At 39.6% G+C, this 17,843-nt stretch overlaps 1 protein-coding gene across 1 annotated transcript in view; it reads right to left on the reverse strand.

The window, feature by feature from the left end:
* Positions 1–4,948: 4,948 nt before the first annotated feature.
* poln (polymerase (DNA directed) nu) overlaps positions 4,949–17,843 on the reverse strand; it is a 48,568-nt gene continuing 35,673 nt past the window's right edge. Inside the window, exons 17-24 of the mRNA XM_088015749.1 lie at positions 16,532–16,643; positions 13,439–13,521; positions 10,987–11,118; positions 7,475–7,585; positions 7,174–7,252; positions 6,689–6,756; positions 5,463–5,524; positions 4,949–5,066 (exon numbers count right to left, since the gene is read on the reverse strand). Of these exons, the coding sequence (XP_087871875.1) occupies positions 4,986–5,066; positions 5,463–5,524; positions 6,689–6,756; positions 7,174–7,252; positions 7,475–7,585; positions 10,987–11,118; positions 13,439–13,521; positions 16,532–16,643 (728 nt within the window). The 3' untranslated portion in view covers positions 4,949–4,985. The remainder of the gene's footprint in view (positions 5,067–5,462; positions 5,525–6,688; positions 6,757–7,173; positions 7,253–7,474; positions 7,586–10,986; positions 11,119–13,438; positions 13,522–16,531; positions 16,644–17,843) is intronic.

Consider the following 17,843-nt stretch of genomic DNA (forward strand, 5'->3'; position numbering starts at 1 on the left):
AGCTCCATTAAGTTGCCTGCTGAAGAAAAGCATCCCCACATCATGATGCTGCCACCACTAAGTTCAGCAGAGACCACAGAATCTTGTGTTTTGGTTTTCTTCTGCAGCTGTGACTACAGCTGTCGCTTTGTCTTCACGATGCTATTCTTTTACGAATGCTCTCGCACAACCTTCAGCTGGATTTATGCTGAGATTAAATTAAACACAAGGCAGACTACGTTAATCAATAATGTGGTATCGGCACTGAATTTAATTTGTAGGTTTCAGAGCAAAACGGGCAGAATACAAATCCACATCACACTTTTCAGAGTGTTGGTCTATCGCATGAAATCCCAATAACACAGATTGAAGTTTGGGATTCAGAAGTGGCAAAATGTAAAAAAGTTCCAGGGGTGTGAATATCTTTGTGAGGCATTTTAAGTGTTGCTTATTTCCCCCTTGACATTATACATCTTTTGTCATACTCTCTTAAAAATATTGGTTGTTTTTGTTTTTTCTTTTGGAAAGAACTCCTGCCCACGTGCCATCTAATTAAGCAATAAGTACAACCAGACAAAACATGAAAGTAACGATCCCCTACGCAGATTTTCCTGGAAAAGATGAGACGCTGCATTCACATCACACCCCTTTTATGGCACCTACTGCAGTGGCACAGATGCCAGCAGACTATTGGCAATGACTTCTCATTAAATCAGCCTGAAGGGGAGACTGTAAAGTGTTTTTCTTGTTTTGTATTTTTTTTTTTTTTACTCAAAACTGAAGTGCACAGGTGTACCTCTGAATAATTGTAAAGATGCCAAAAAGAAATGACAGAAGAGGGATGACGGATGCTAAACAACACACAGTTCAAGCAGACACGAGGAAGAAACGGTGCAGCTGCTCTGAAAGCGTTTTCGGCTGTAATCGCCTCTCAACTCAGCTCCTAGACTCCCGGATAATTTTCTCCGCCAAGACAACCGAACATGTTAATCATGCAGATGTTTTACTACAAGTGAGACTGACAGCATTTCTTTAAATCTCCTTGTTAGTAACTGTAAAACTGTAAAGTATATTTCAATGTAAATAGCACTTTGGGTCATTTTTACACCTTTTATAACTGTGAATATGGATTTAAAATTTATATTAAAAATTATATTTACAAATGGTCTCAGAGCCTCAACAGTGGTGCAGGTGCTACCTCACCGCAAACCCACCATGAGTGGCAGCAAACCCTTTCAGAGGCAGCGGCGTGCGCCATCTTAGCCCTGGTTCCTGTGACCCAGTCTTTGTCCCGCAGTGACGGGTTCGGCCACGGCCTTTTCTCTTCATGCCTGTCTGCTTGAACTCTGCAGACGAGTGTCAAAGCGCTGGAGGCAGCGGCTTTGTGAGCTTGTAGCTCAGGACCGAGCCTGTGTAGCTACATGGAGCTGCTGTGATGCAAATGCACTCTGTGCCCCGGAGCGCTGTCGTGGCTATTGTCTGTTACCAGGAAACCGAGCCACACAAAAAGCACAGCGGGGGACAGACACACAGCCACGCTGTGGGGAGGCAGACTGGTCAGACAGGACGCCATGATGGAGGGACGGACGGAGGGATGTGGGATGTCAGAAGTTGCCACAAGGGGAACCCTTAACAACTGTTTCAAAGTTTAAAACACAAAAAGAAAGGAAGGGAATAGCACTGGCTGAGAAAAGTAAGGTGTAAACTGTTGTAAACACAGGTCAAGCTTTGCACATTTAGGATGTTTTCACACCTGCTAGACTCTGTTCGATTGGGGAACAAAACTCGCAAAATTTGTCATATTGTCAACTGCAGTGGTTCGCTTTCACTCTGCACTGTCAAGGATCCAAACCCTTTGAAAAAAACCTTCGCTTGTGGTGGCGCTGTACCAAGAGCCACCGAAGGAAACGACACAAAAACCTCAGAAGAAGACATGAGCTTACTTCCTTCTTCACAAAATGTAAACAGATTTTAGCAGTTGCAGGATTTGTCTTTTGTCTTTGGTAAAAGACTGCGGGTCATTTCCTGCTAACGCTAGACTTTCACGTTTGTTTTGGCTGTATTTACCCAGAATGCCCTGCTTCTGAAGCAGTCTCCAGGTCGCTTGGCATTCACATATGCATTTGAACCGTTCCAGAGTTCACTTTAACCGAACTGAGACCTAGGTTTGTAGTTCGCTTTCTTGGTCCACATCAGAGTTTGATTGTGGATTCACACTTCCCCAAACGAACCAGACTTGTTCAGCAAACAGACCAGAGTTCTAATGAAGTGGACTAAACAGGGCTGGTGTGAACACACCCTTAGTGATCTCCAACTGGGAATAAAACCGAGTAGGCAGTAAAACACCATGAAGGCATGGCAGGTTCAATCAGTCTGCCCCATCCTCAGTGAGGCTGCACTGGAAAGCTGTCTGTTAGCCTTCCGCTCCCTTTGTGTCATTCCTTTGACAGAATGCTGTATTATCACACCAGGATTGCTATTATTATTGTGACTTTACCCCATTTCTTTTATACTGACAACTGGGACATTGTATAGCTGTAAAGATTGACTGAAAGATGACATGGTGTACATATGCTGTATCGATTAAAGACAATGCATTGAGCTTTTACATGCTTGAAATAGTCAATTGTGTTTTTTTTTTATTCCAAAGATAAAGCCAAAAGGAGGGTTTCAGTGCTGTCAATCCATCTTGTGTACGTGCTGTTGGTTATCTCAATGGTGGAGAAACAACTTATCGCTACAGAAAAACTGTTTATTCACGATCATGCTAACTAGCCTGAGAATACGTGGTGAGGTTGATTGACAGCGCTAAGACCCGCCTCCTTGCTCTGATTAGTTGTTTCTAGTTAGCACTGGGAGAAGGCAGAGCAGCTTGGTTATCTGTCTCATACTGTACTGTCATGAAATGGTGATTGTTTTAACAAATATCTAAGAATATGTATAAAAAAAAAAAGAAAAAGTAATTTTAATAGAAGCTACATACAGCAGCTTTAAAAGTCAAATAGTTAATTAACCAGTTAAAAAAATTATTTAAGCTGTGCTGTGGTTAATCACAATTAAGCACCCAATCTAAATATAAATTACAAATAAAGCGAATTATTTAAAATCCATTTCTTATTATCTACATAAAATAAGGATTCTTTTCAATAGTTATCTGGAACTTGCAGAAATTATAAAAGCAACATTTTCAGACTTTGAAGACTATTTAGGAACCTTATACAAATAAAAATACAAGGTACACACTACCCTGCAGATATATTCAAACTTCTTGTCCATGTTTTGCAATGTTAGAACCACAAACTTGTTGCAGTTATCCCAAAGTCGAAACAAACAAATGATTATGTCTGGTGGACATGCCATCCCTGCACTGACACATAGAGGGGGCGGCATTATGCTTTGAGATGTTTTTATTTTAGGAACAGTAAAGCCGGTCAGAGTTGATGGTAAGTCGGTTTTAGTAAATGTTGCTTTTTAATTCAATCTTGGAAAAAAAGAAAAAAAAAACCTTTAAAATGCTAAAAGACTTGAGATTAGTGTGGAGTTACATCTACAAAATGTAGCCGTTACCCTTTTCCTGTATTAAAGAGAATAAAAAAACTGGATAACAGTGTCTGCAATGAACTCCAAGAACCTTTAATTCCCACTGAAAACAGCTTTATCAGTATTTATTTTACTGAATAAAATCCCCGTTTCCACAAGTGCCTACATGCACATACCAGTCTCACGCCTCCCTTTCAATAGAGGCAGGCTGGGGGGCTTGCACACTTAACCCACCAAACAATGAAAGAATAGAGGGCCAAATTTCCATAACACTATCCTCCGCTCTTGCTATGAAGGACTTGTGATTAAAGTTTTTCTTATGTCAGTAAATTCAGAGCGCATTTTTCACATTAGAAGACGAACGGACCATTAAAAATGACTAAAAACGTCTACAATTGGCTTAAATTGAGTGAATATGTTGGGTTCTGCCAATTTATTTCCAAGGCTAATTGAGGGGCCAGTAGGAAAATAGGGAGATATAAAAAGGGAGTCTTGCTGTGGATGTCAGACAAAAAGAAATTCGGTCAGTGTGCCAGAGAGCAGCTGAATGTGTGAGCATTTGTGGAATGTGTGAGAGTGAAAGAGAGAAAGGCAATACAATACAAAAAGGGTGAGTGGGTTTGAGCCAAGTGAGCAGATAAAAACTGAGCCAGAGAGAGCAAAGAAATGGATGCTCAAAGACGAGCAAAAATTAGATCAGCTGCTTTAAATCATGTTAGCGCATGCAACGAAAGGTAAAGTTTACTGGAAACTGAATGAAACCAAGATTTCATGGAGTCTATTGGCTCCCTGGGCTCAAATTTCTCTTGTGAATAATCCATTATGGACTACACTTCTTTCATCAGAACATCAAATATGGGAATAATAAAAGATGGTTTTTAAATTAGCTTAAAATCTACTTAAAATCTGGCGTGTTTAAGTAGATCCAAAAGTCTAGGCATCAAAAATATATTAACGATAGAGACTAAAGAATATTTGGTTTTATCTAGAAGCTCAACTAACAACCAATTTTAGGAACCAATGAAAATCGAGCCCTCTTTAAAACATGAAACTTCACCTTGGTAACGAGGCAGAGGAAACATTTTTAGTCCTAACGAGATGTTTGTGTGTGTGAGTGAAAATGAGTGGGAGAACAGGAGGAGGTGGACAAGACAGAGAGCGAGAGACACACACAGAGAGAGAGAGCAGAACTGGTCCAATCCAGTCAGCGGTTGCCCCCAGAAACAGAAAGAGTGGAGGCAAGAACCACGAGCTGCAGCTGCCTGGTTTCCATAGCAACGTGGATGCTGGACGAGTGAAGGAGGAGGCAGAAACTGGAAGCTGAGAGAGATGAACAGCATAAGAGATCAAGTAAGGGTCAAAAGATGAGTATGTAGCCAGCAGAAGGGTCAATGGAAAAAAGCTCGGGCCATGAGAAAGGAGGAGATTAGATCATTTATCTTGGTGTCGGAGGTGCAGAGGAAGATTCAGGAGACAGAAGGCGGAGTGTGAAGCTCTGACATGGATCCCCACGACTTGCCAACAGAGACCGCCACCTTCAGGGGTACCTGGGAAACACGCAGAGGGGAAATGATGGCGTCACGTCACAAATACTCACCCACCCAACGCAAAGTATTTATATCAAGTATTTATAGAGTGTTTTTCTAAAAAATATTTTCTATTTGTAGAAAACGTTTCCATTCACCACAGAATCAGTCAGCGCTACGCGGAAGCCTGTAAACACAGATTCCTAACAGAAGTTTGAGTAAAGTCACAAAATCTGAGGAAGTTCAAGGAGGTGTGAAAACTTTTTCATTAAACTCATTTAGCCACAAGATAGATCCACTTTTTCTGAAACAACTAAAGGAAACATGTGTTTCTGATGAGTTTGTTCTCAAGGCGACAACAAAAAGTAACATTTTTACTTCATCAAAATGTTAGCAGAGTCTTTTCACTTCCCTCACCTTCAGATGGACTCCCAGATGGTGGATGTGCTGAAGGGACTCCATGGTGCTTCTCACCAGAGCTGCACAAAATAAAACACATGCAGATGCAAGTCCAGAAGAACAGATAACAATACAAGTTTAGACTGTATTAATGTCTCTAAATATCTGGACTAAAGAACCTGTCTAAAAATATCACGGATAAAGGGAAGGTGAACTAAGCACTGCTTCAGTCGACACCTTTTCATTAACTTTGGGTTTGTGTTTATGATTAGACTGTTTGTTTTTCAAGTCTTTATTGCAAATTAATTAAATAAATCTATGGAAATAAAAATAAAAAAGGTAACCAAACAATAAACATAGCATGAGACTGTATTGAAATAAAATCTATTAATCAATCAATTAATCTAGTTTATTTGTAAAGCACATTTCAGCAACAAGGACGTTCAAAGTGCCTTACATCATAAAAACGGAAAAAACATCATAAAAGACTAAACACAGTCAACAATTGAGGAAAACAGTAACAAACATTATATTTTAATAAATGCCATCATCAAAATCATCAATATATGCGCACTAACTCTTCTTTTCTGAATAGATATTTAAAGCTATATTATGTGTAGCTTCACAACAAACATCTCAAGGAAGCCTACAAACAGATTCAGTTCATGTACAGAAATAAAAATGTAACTAAATCCAATCGTAAAGACAGACACAAAGTCAGTTATTTTCCAAATTGATCTTAGTTTCAAAGCAAAGCACTGAAATTCAGTTTGTTATGACCACTGGTAAATAGTGTTATTTCTAAGGAAGTTTCAACTTGTTTTTTTTATTTATTTATTAAGTATAATGTTGAATGTGAAAACCACTGGAAGTAAAAGAGATGATTCAGCAAGTTTAGAAGAAATGTAATATGTGTTTAAATGATTTTTCCCCCCCCTCAGATGTAGCTGCAGCCACAGACTTCAGTAAACCTCCATCTGGCTTTCAACGGATTGAATCGCATCAGCCTCCTAATATTATAATGACAAGCATTTAGTCTCAATGTTTTACATGTCAATATATTTTGATATTTTTTACAATATTGCAGTAATACATTTTTGAGAGGGATAAATAAAGTAAATTCAATTCAATCATGTCTAACACACACACATAACAAAAAGAGGGGCCTATAATAAAGTTTATTTGTTTTTTTTAATAGGATGTTTTTCTAATTAGTGTGTTTTGTTTAGGTGAAACTGGCATACCTGCAAACTTCTCCACCTGAGAGTCTTCCACTTCATAAAGAAGCTCATCATGAAGCTGAGCTAAAAGCCTGCAGTTACATAAAACAATCAGAAGCACATAAAATACTATTTGCTAATGAACAGCTACTGATGACAGCGGAGCAGTCTTTGTCAAATAAACCAGAGTGAGTGTGTCAGTGCAGCCATGTTTACTTTGCACATTGCTATGCTAACACATGATCAGACTGATACATTTGGCGAATGCTTCAAGTGTGTTTACTCGAGCTGACTGCTTGGCAGCAGCAGTCAGTCTCAACTAATTTAGTTGGCTGGGGAGCCTGAGAGTGTTGTTTCTGTTCTGGTGTGAAAGACTCAGTCACTTCTCCAGTGAGACAACAAGACCACCTGGAGGCACACGAAGCTAAGATCCTGTGTTACTGTTGAGTCTTTTTTTTTTCCACAAATAAAAGAAAGCTAATACAGAGTTTCATTTTTACTGTTGGTACCTGGCAGAGAGCGAGCTGGAGGAGGAGACCAGGTTAAAGATGGTGATCATAGCCATCTTACAGAGATCTGCAGCAGAGCCTGGATTTAGATTAAAAAAACAAAAACAAAACACAAATACACCTGTCTATTCTCAAAATAAAGCAGCAAACATTCAATAGTATTTTGGTTAATCGCACAAATGCACTTCAACTTTCTTTCAACACTTGTAGACTTTTTCAGACCGAATGTGAAACCTGCTGCCAACAGCTGGATCAGAGTGGAGCCGGTTCTGACCGGTGGTGAACGTTTCACAGCTCCTACCCTGAACCACAAAGTTGACGGCCTGCCTCTCAGCCTGCATGCGGAGCCCCCAGTCCGGGGAGCTGACGTTGGGAAGGAGACGCCGGCGTCCCATTAACGACACCACATAACCTAAAAAACACAAAGCCAAATCAAAACACTTGCTATTTTAACAGAAATGCACAGATTAAACGTGGTGTTCCTCTGAGTGGCGAGTGATGTACATTATTCTTAAGGAAGACAATCAGTTTCATTAGAAAACTACCCATAAGTCTAAAAGCAACGGTTAACAAGAAGAAGTTCCTAACAAAATTCGTTAATGTTTGCTCGCACTTCCTTAATATTTTAGAGTTCCACAATAAAACATTTATTGCCTTGCAAAAATGTTAACGTCCACAGATTTTTAAAGATGTTTAAAAATGATCAAAAATATAAATATATATATACATAATTTAAACATTTACAAAAGCAATATGAACACAGTTGCAGGCACAATTATGCCCATAGCATAATGCTGCCACCATGTGTCACAGTGAGGATGGGATTTTCCATACAGGCAAAAAAGTTGTTATGCATAACACATGGACAGACACATTATTACATACAGGTTTGCAAAACCAACACATGCTGGTACACATGGGTGACTAGAACATTCTGGACAATGGATGAGGCTTTCCACCTAAAACCCTCCAGTAGCCCTTAGTGTCAGCTAAGCCACCCAGTACATGAAACCTGAATGACCTATCAACACAATCATCCTCACAAACATCCACTATCCAGTAAGAGATATGGTGCAAAACAGGGAGCAAAACCCACAAATCTGCTGCTCTGCTGACCTCTGGTGACCTTTCCCAAGGAATGTGATCTTTGTTATGGGGCCCAGTGAGTGTGATGTCTAGTGAGTGTTAGTAAAAGAAGATCACAGGAAGTGTTTCTGTAGGCAGACAGGTGTGACCCGAGTCCTGCTGGAATGTGTTTTCAGCTCCAGATGTTTTTGCTAGGACAGAAATGCAACAAAAAAAACAAAACATGTCTTTTCATTTTTTTTCTTCTTCTCCCATTAGGTTCTTTTGATGGTTTGATAATATCTAATTACCTATCTATTCATCCACCCTGCTGTCTCTTTAAAGCTTGAGATAATGTAAAAGTAAAATACAGTCTATTACAGTAAATATTTCATTACTATTTCGTTACATAAGCCAAGATGCTGAGAAATGATTTCAGCTTTTTTTTTTTTCTAATTTCTTCAAAGTCCTGTTCAGCCATATGTTGAAATTGGTGTCAACATTTTAGCACCACCTATTAATAGTTAATATATAAAATAAATCACTGCGCTGTATCTTTAAACTGAACAAGTTTAAGTTTGTTTTTTTTCTCCACAATTGATCTGTTTGTCATAATCATGAAGCTGCTAAAATCTTTTAGGGCTGCTAAAAGCACACAAAAAGAGAGATTTGGTTGTTTGACAGCCTTCAGATGCCTCCAATCTGTTTTTACGTGTTTACCGCAAAGAGTTTGAAGATGCAAGCTGAAGTCTTTGGGACTTTAAAGAAAATAGAAAGAGAAAATCCTCCCTTTGAAAGTGATCTTTGGCATTCCTAGAGGTGATGCTGTAGCATTTATCCAAAGAGCTTTGATGAAATTTGCATGATATAAAGAGCAACAGTGATCTTATTCACAGTGGTGGCTTTAACTCACTTTAACATCAAGACAAAAAAAAAAAAAAAAAAAAGTCAAACAGAATTTAAAACATGACAAACACAACAGCACAAAAAATGCACCTGCATGAAAATCAGCAAAACTCTTTTGATATTTTTTGTCACTGCTTTGCTTTCCTACCTTCTCTGTCAGCTGTTACAGCTGCATTGTGAGACCGGGCTCACCTTCACAACGCCCTTTAAAATATATTTTCACCAAATGTGACAGCAGCTGAGCCTGCACCGCTCCCCCTCATCTCCGCTTACCCTGCCATCATCCATCCTCCTAGACAAAATATTGCCCTATCAGGTGCCAACTACAAACGTGGCGCAGTGGCCGAAACGCGGCAGCACAAATTATCCCCAAGTCCAGACAGTAAGACAGCCAGACAATTTGCTGTCAAGACTTTAATTCTTCCGCCAAGCAGAGGACCGTTTAATCTTCATTTTCAGGACGGGATCAGGCCGAGACAGGAAGTAGAATTTGAAAATCAGTGGCCAGTGAAGATAAAATAGAAATAGTGAACACAAACCCAGCAGAGTTTCTGAAGCTGAAGGTTTGGTGAATCATCGTTCTTCACCTGAGAAGGCGCAGGCCTCTCCGATCTGCGCGCAGCATTTTATTACAGCACATCGATTAGGGAGCTGCCTCCGGAGAAAGAGGACGTGTAGCGCGAGGAATCGGGGTGTGTCGCTGCTGACGGGCTGTGCTGGGCGATGCAGCACCAGTCTGCGTGTGACTGCAAAGCAGTGTTTGGGGAAAAAAAAAAAGTATAAAATGAAAAAAAGATGACTTGAAAAGTATCTAAAGCTTTGATGTTAGCCACAAAACTAGTTTTTTTTTTTCCAATGCTTTTCAGAAGTCATTAACAATAGTGTTCCATTAAAACACTGTTACACAAATGCATCTTTATATTTTTAAACTTTACATTTTTTTCAGGAAGGCAAAAATAATCCACCTGGAGTATGAATAATAAACCTGAGCTGCTTGGCCACAGCTGTTAGAAATGAATTAAGGGGATCCAGTTTGGTGCATTGTGACATCACTGTGCTTCATGTCCAGTCTTGGCTGTGCTCAGTGAGGGTTTAAAGTGCAGACTTCACACTGTTTTGTGTGAGCATGTGCAAATCAGAGGTGTGCTGCGCTGGCAGTTCAGTCAGAATATATAAATAAAGTGTCCCGTCGGAACCATCAAACCCTTCCCGTCCGACCCCTCCTTCTTGAAGCACCCTTCAAGTATTGACCCGAGGCAGTTTGTCTCATTCCTGCCAATGCAAGCACATCCTCCTAACTCTTTAGCCAAACACATTCCACAGAGATGTGCATGTGAGAAATTCAGAGAGCACCCCGACTGTCAACAGCGTGTTTAATCAACACGTATAAAGCTATTGGACGAAGACAGCTGCTGTCACTGGGAAAAATCCAGCAGGATTCAGAGACTTGGACAACCATCTGTAGCAGAAATACCTTAAAGCAGCTGTTGCTATCCTACTGTGAAATACGCTTGGTCCCATTTGTCCTTGCACAGCTCTGTTGGTGTCTCAAGAAGGCTGCGGTCCAGTTTTAACTGGATTTCTGCAGGTGTCACCAGCTCAAAACAAAATAGCAGATTACATTTAATATATAAAAATATATGTGTACCGTATATATGTCTGATGTCTTTCCACTTTTAAGCAGAGATGTAAGATAAACTGTTGATTTTTGATAAAGTGGTGTCTCTTGCTGATAAAGAGCGTATTTAATTTTGCAGCTCTACTCCGTATTACACATTAATTTCAGCATCAGTTTGTTTTCAGAGCACATATTTAATAACCCTGATGGTAAAACAGTCAGACCTTGCTTGTGGCTCTGCTGGATGGTTCTCTGGATGAACGCCTGGACTCCTCTGTAGGTCTGGAGGAAACTGTCCTGGAAACGACTAGCCTGCTCAACGTTCACCCCCAAAATCCCTGACAGACGTTCACGGCCTACACAAAGCAACATGATGTGGGATTATAGAGCCGGCTATAGCAAAACACACAGTCTATTTGATGTACTCACTGTTAATAGATGCATAGCTTTGAAATAAACTACGCCATTTTCTCACACACTCAAATTACTAGTAGTGAATTCAGACTAAAAACCAAAAAGACTAAATTTATTTCTTTTGCCTGTTTCTTTTTTGGTGTGTTTGATCAGTTACTAAATATAGAAAGCACTGAGGTCCCGCTGGTGAAGTTTATACTGTCCTTTTCACAAGAGCAGCTTTATGAGGAGAGTGGCTGGAATAATGCATTGTGATACGTGTATTGTGTTGAGAATAAAGAAAAACCTTTAATGATTTAATTATTATTACGACTGGCTTAAGTGGATAAAGACGTGTTCTAAATGTATTGATTTGTTTATTCGTATTGAGATATTATCCACTGTTATGCAACTTTGTTGTATTTAAAAAGGTGTTTGATGAGGTTAAATACAAAAGTGAGGTCTTTACTTGGGCCTGTTGTGCTTTGCTTGCTCTTGTGTGTGTGCAGGGCCCCACATTCCTGCTGAATGAGGTCAGCACTGGGGTGAACTTTGACCTTCATTACCAATACCCTCTGTGCTGCTTGCTTTCACACCTCTAGCACCACTTCATGTCTTCTTTCCTCCTTTCTTTCAACTTCCCTGCCCCTGTGTCTGATGCCTTTGTCCCTGTTTAACTGTAGATTTGAAATGGGAAAAACTACTACTGCCTTTCAGATGTGCTCATTCAAGAGGCAAACAAAAAAAAAGAGGAAAAACATGCAAGCTCAGTCAAATTTAATACAATAAAACCTGAATATGTATCTGTTCTGTTTAATAAGCAGAACGTTTACCTTTGACTGCCACTTAGTTCATTGCATCTTTGCATTGCTCCACTATTTTATGACCCATTTGTGTACATATGTCTGTGCATGAGTCCATAGCGCTGCTGCTGCTGCTGCTGCTGCTGCTGTGCCCCTCCTCCCTGGCCTGATTGCCTCATCGAGAGAGCTTTCCTTGGTATTTAGTAACCATAGCAACGCATCCCTCCATAAAGAGCGGTCTGTCTACGCTGATCAGGATCTCCTCGAGTCCTCCTCCTTTTTGTATCTCTGTACTGTTCCCCACTCCCCTAAATTATGATCGATGATCTTTTGCTGTTGCGATTTGTTGCACTATTTTTCAACAAAATATGATAATTTATGCATATTTATTTTTTCAATATGTTCATCTAATTTATTTACAATTTAAGATTTATGTTTTAATTTATTATTTGATTATTCATTGGGTGTTATTTATTATTAGATTTATTATTGGTTTTTTTTATTAATTTACTAATAAATGTATTTATTTTTTTGTTAATGTTATAATTACTAACTTAGTTGTATGCTTCAAGTCAAAGAAAACTTTTACTTTTTACACCCAGCTGTCATTTTAGTGCAACACATTTGGAGCAAACTCAATTCTTTCAAAACAAAAGCTGAAATTAAACAGCCTGGCAGTGATTTTAATAGGCTACAAGCTGTTTTGATATGTGGCTCTAAAACTTTGATATATCAAATATGTTCTAGTAACTGATCGACACCAGAACTTATTAAAACAGCAATACAACAGAGATAGTTACTCTCACTGGCAATAAGTCAGTGGTGAAACTTGATGCTGATTTTTTCCTGTTCGTCCACACGAGCGTATGTTCAAAAAAACGCACACATTTTAAATTACCATCAATATCTTTTTACTTTGCTTTAAAGAGTCTGTATTTCTGGTAATCTCTTAAAGTTGTCTGGCTCATTAGTCTGTGAAAGATTTTCTTTGCACTTTGGCTGTTTTCATAAATGTTATGTTACGTTTTATTCCTCATCACATAATGTACATGTGGTCTTAAAAAAAATCCGTTAACCAAACTTTATTTTTACACCCCTTTTCATACTGTCAAGTGTACAGAATGAGGACAATGGATAAATAAAAGCTGAAAAAAAGCTGCAGTCTATGAACAGTAAGAGACGGTCGTAACCTATGAGACGCATGATTTTTTTTATTTGGTCATCAACTGTCTGCCAAGTTTTCAGCAAAAAGCTCATTAAGAATGACCTTGTTGTTGCTAAAATACAACTGTTGGACCGAATTGTACTCTCTTTGGTATCTTCCAAACATTTCCCATTTCTGTATTTGAATGTTTACATGTTCTCCGTCTATTTCTTACTGTTAATCAGACAGTATTTTATTGATTTTGGACCAAACATTCAGCTGAATAGCAGTGTGCATCTTTTTTTTACTCTTATTTGAATGGCGGTCTGTGCTCACCTGCTCCATAAACCACAGAATATACGATGCGTTTGGCATGCTCCCTGTCTTCAGGGGTCACCTCATCAACATCCACCACTTTCCTGGGTGACAGAGAAAAACACCTTTACAATTTTGTATAACAAATAAGAGTTTGATCTAAGGTCAGTTTTGAACATTTTTAAATACAGCGTAAAAAAAATTATTTTAACCCTGTTTTTCGGTGGTTTTTCGTTCATTTAGACTAAACATGTCACTAAGGATTGTCTAAATTAGATTACTGATCATTTGTTTCCCAATTCCAGAAGTTTCCTTACTGTATGATTTCGGTCAAACATTTTAGGCGTCCTTTAACAAACTTCTCACAATAATTAGGTTTAATTTCGGCCCATTCCTCCTGATAGAACTGGTGGAGCTGAGTCAGGTTTATAGGCTGCCTTGCCAACACAAGATGACCACTCTACATTTATTCTGTTGTCCTTAAACCTTTAAGCCATTTTGTAATCAATTTGACCATATAATTATTGTCTCTAAAACTTTAACTTCCTGGCAGACATCTTTAAATGTTGCTTCAGTGTTTCCACATAATGTTCTTTCCTCGTGATGTCATCTATTTTATGAAGTTCATGCACCACAATAGCCCCACAACATGATGCTGCCACCACCATACTACATAACAGGTGATGGTGTTCTCAAGTTTGCGAGTGTCGCTGTTTTTCCACCAGCAGTATCAATCATCATTATGGCCAAACAGTTCAATTTCAGGTTGATCAGAACAAACAGCATATCTTCAAGAATTAAGATCTAGTTTATTTTACAATAAAGTTATTTTTGAGTGCATTTTTGTCAAAAAAAACAAACAAACAAAACAAAAAAAAAGAGCCAATTTTCAGTTTTCTGAAATCGCACTATGAAGATTCTGGATTTAAAATATGACGGTATATTTGGAAAAAAAAAAAAAAACGTAAAATTTTGTGGATCATGGTTGTTTTTTGAATGCAAAAAAAGAGGGAAAAACATCAAGAGCAGGACTTTGCTGTGTGGAGAAAGTTACATGTGGACAGCAGCATGCATACACGTCGCTACAAAAGCTGCGGAGCCAAAACGGACATAAAGGACTACTAAAAGCAGAGGAGCAGAGGAGAGGAGTGGCGGGGATGGACATGCAGTGACAGTTATGTGATGTGACTCGGAGAGAGCCGTGGTACTGCAGATCAGACAGGATGCAATGACACGTCTGCAAAGTGGCATTTCTGGAGGGGCTCATGAGAAACTGCCGTCACTGTTCATGTTGACAGACAGACAGCCTCACACACACACACGCACGCACGCACGCACGCACGCACGCACGCACGCACGCACGCACACACACACACACACACACACGCACACACACACACACACACACACACACACACACTAAATTATTGGTGTGCCTGAAGATCCTCAACGCTCCAGGGTTTTCAAAAGCATAATCAAATCAAAAAATGCCTCTCAGGCCGCCTTTCTCATCACCCATATATGTTCCTCTGTTTACTCGCCTGTTACACAGTGACTGACTGGGAGTACCGACATTTTAAAGATGAATATTTGCCCCCCTGTTGTGCATCTGGCCAAAGAAGTGCTCATACTAGATTTTTATTGCCCCCTGCTGGGCAATGGTCCACAAGTGACTGGTGTTGTACAGTAATTTGGGGGAGATTACTACCTTTGACCAGTTCTCCTGCAGTACAAAAGAGGATGCAACAAAATAGGAAAGACGTGAGAAAACAACATTCAAATAAGGCAGATCTGATTTTCATAAAGCAAGAAAAGGCTGCAAGAAAAAAGTTAATTATCCAACCCTGCTTGTATGTGTAGGCAAAGCAACAATCGGATAGTCAAAAAAAACTGGAGTTGTTGCAAACGTAGATTTTGCTGCCATTGAAAGAAGTCTAAAAGTCTCAATTAGAGAAACGATGCAAAGAATGGCTTCATGGGATCACCAAGTCTCCATTAGATGTCATCGACATGTAAACTATTTCTTTGGAAAGGGCAGCAGGAAAGCTATTTTTTTGCCATACAAAAACAAACGTCAATATCTGGAGTTTGACAAAGGCTACCAGGGTTTTAACTAGAAAATGTCTGCTTTATGAGACTAAGATAGGAGCTGTTCAAGCAGCTAAAACAAAGTATACATGGAAAAGCAAGTCATGCCCACTATTAAGAAAGGTGGAGGATCTTTCTTATCCAAACTTTTTAAAAACATCATGAAGTTTTTTTCTTTTTTTTCAAATACCATCATATTTTAAATCAAAAATCTTTATAGTGCAAAGTCAGAAATCTGAAAATAGGTCGTCAGAGGTTATTTCAGCAGAAAATGTTCCAAAACAACAACTTTTAAACATCTTCTAGGAGACAACATGTACAAAAGGCGTTTTATGTGAACATTTAGTTCACGTCTATGTTGAGAAAGAATGGATAGAAACAAAAGCTAACTCAGCAAAACATAGCATAAGGCTATGAAATGAACTCTATACGAGAGGAAACTTTGAAGAAGCTCTGACTGAGTAATCCCAGCAGAGCTCAAGTGACACCAGTTAACATGCTTAAAGGTGAAAAGAGTGTAAAGCCTGAATAGGCCTGTTAACGTGGTAATCTGCTTAACTGGTCGGTCAACGCTGGAGAGGCGTCTGAGACAGGACTATTAGTTTAACACGCCACTCATAGGCAGGATCAAAACTATAAACCCAGCGAGTAAAAACTGCACACACACACAAACACACGCACACACACAAACACGCACACACATACGGCGATAGAGAGGAGGAGGAAAACACACCAGTCGTCAAAATACATCAAAAGCAAAACAATGCAATCACCAGGGTGACAATCCCAGAGGCCCCCTGGGCATGGAAACGGAGGCAGTTGGCGTGGTCGTCATGACAACAAGGCGATTAGCGTTTGAAGTGAAGGAGATGGTGAGTCTGAGAGAAGGAGACTATCGGAGACTCCCTGCGGCGCAGCAACGGTCACCTTGGCAGGGGGATCAGGGTTGTGCGAGTGTGTGTGAGTGGTGTGTGCGTGTGTGTGTGTGTGCGTGCGTGGGTGTGTGTGTGTGTGAGGGGGACACACCACTGAGAGGCCAGCAAGGTGAAGACGTCGGCCTGCGGGTCGTTAAAAACGCGGAGCAGCTCCGGATCCGAGGAGAAGTGGGCCAGCAAGCGGAGCTCCACCTGGCAGAAGTCTGTCACAAACACAAACCTTTCGGTTAATGCCGTAAAGTTGTTCAGTGGTGTGTGAACACCTAAAGTCGTCACTCATTCCCTTTGTGCTTTGCTAGTAAGGAGTCAAACTTTCTTGTAATCACTTCAAAATGTCTCGATTAAAATTTTTTCACGTTTTCTGAAAAAAAATTTCAACATTTTTTGGAAGAGTTCCTAGTCTTTCACATATTTCCTTCCTTTTAAATAACCACACTGATGAAGAATATCTCTAAATACCAAACAGTAAAAACATCTGTCAGGTAAATAACTGTCAAAGATCTTGTAAGATTTGGGTGGAAGGAGAGAAAAACTAAGATGCTCTGAGAGATGACGATGAGGTGAAAGATAAGGAAAAAGATACAACTGGCTCTGGCTGTGCTGACATAAGCGAGCAAGTTTCTAAAGATACCGTCTTATTAATATTTGATGAGCTCCAGAGCACTTCCCCCGAGCCAGCCTGGCAGTTCAGAAACATATTGCTGACCGGGATGTGAGGAAAAGAGGCAGCTGTAAAGAAAGAAAAACGATTCATGTCCAGTACGATGCGGGGTGAAATGACACACACAGCACATGTGAATACGTGATCTTGTTGAAAGCCTGAATATACCTGAGACTGTCTGCATATCGATCCAGATAAAAATAACTCTGGCTTTCTAAAGACCGATCATTAAATCTGGACCAGATTAACATCAAAGCTAATATATTGAACTAATACATAACTAAATGCTTTTTTTTAATTATTGGAATCAAGCTTAAAAAAAAAAACACCAAACAGCAAGTAAAGAGGTTTAAGATGCAGCTGAATCTCATTTTAAGGTTTGTCACCTTCGTTAATACTCATCGGAAAGTGCAGAAATCTGCACTGTTTTACATTTGTCTTGACTCAAAATATGATTTATGTACCGATATTAAAACGACATTTGAACAACAACCATTACTCATGTCTCTTAACATCATCATTCATATTCCCTTGAACAACCTTTGGTGATGCCCTGCAGCACACCAAAGCTCAGGGCTCATAGATAAAAGCTTAAGAGCTCAACGTGCTTATTGACTGTATAAAATGCCTCTTGTGGGCTGTGGTGGACGTACAAAGGCTTTCAGGAGGAATGAATTGATCAGCACACAGAATAAAGAAACCCATGCATATGGATGCAAGAGGGCTGCGAAAGGTAACGTCT

Source organism: Poecilia mexicana, unplaced genomic scaffold (genome assembly GCF_051168715.1).
Source record: "Poecilia mexicana isolate PSO_F unplaced genomic scaffold, ASM5116871v1 scaffold_18, whole genome shotgun sequence".
Classification (NCBI taxonomy): Eukaryota; Metazoa; Chordata; class Actinopteri; order Cyprinodontiformes; family Poeciliidae; genus Poecilia; species Poecilia mexicana.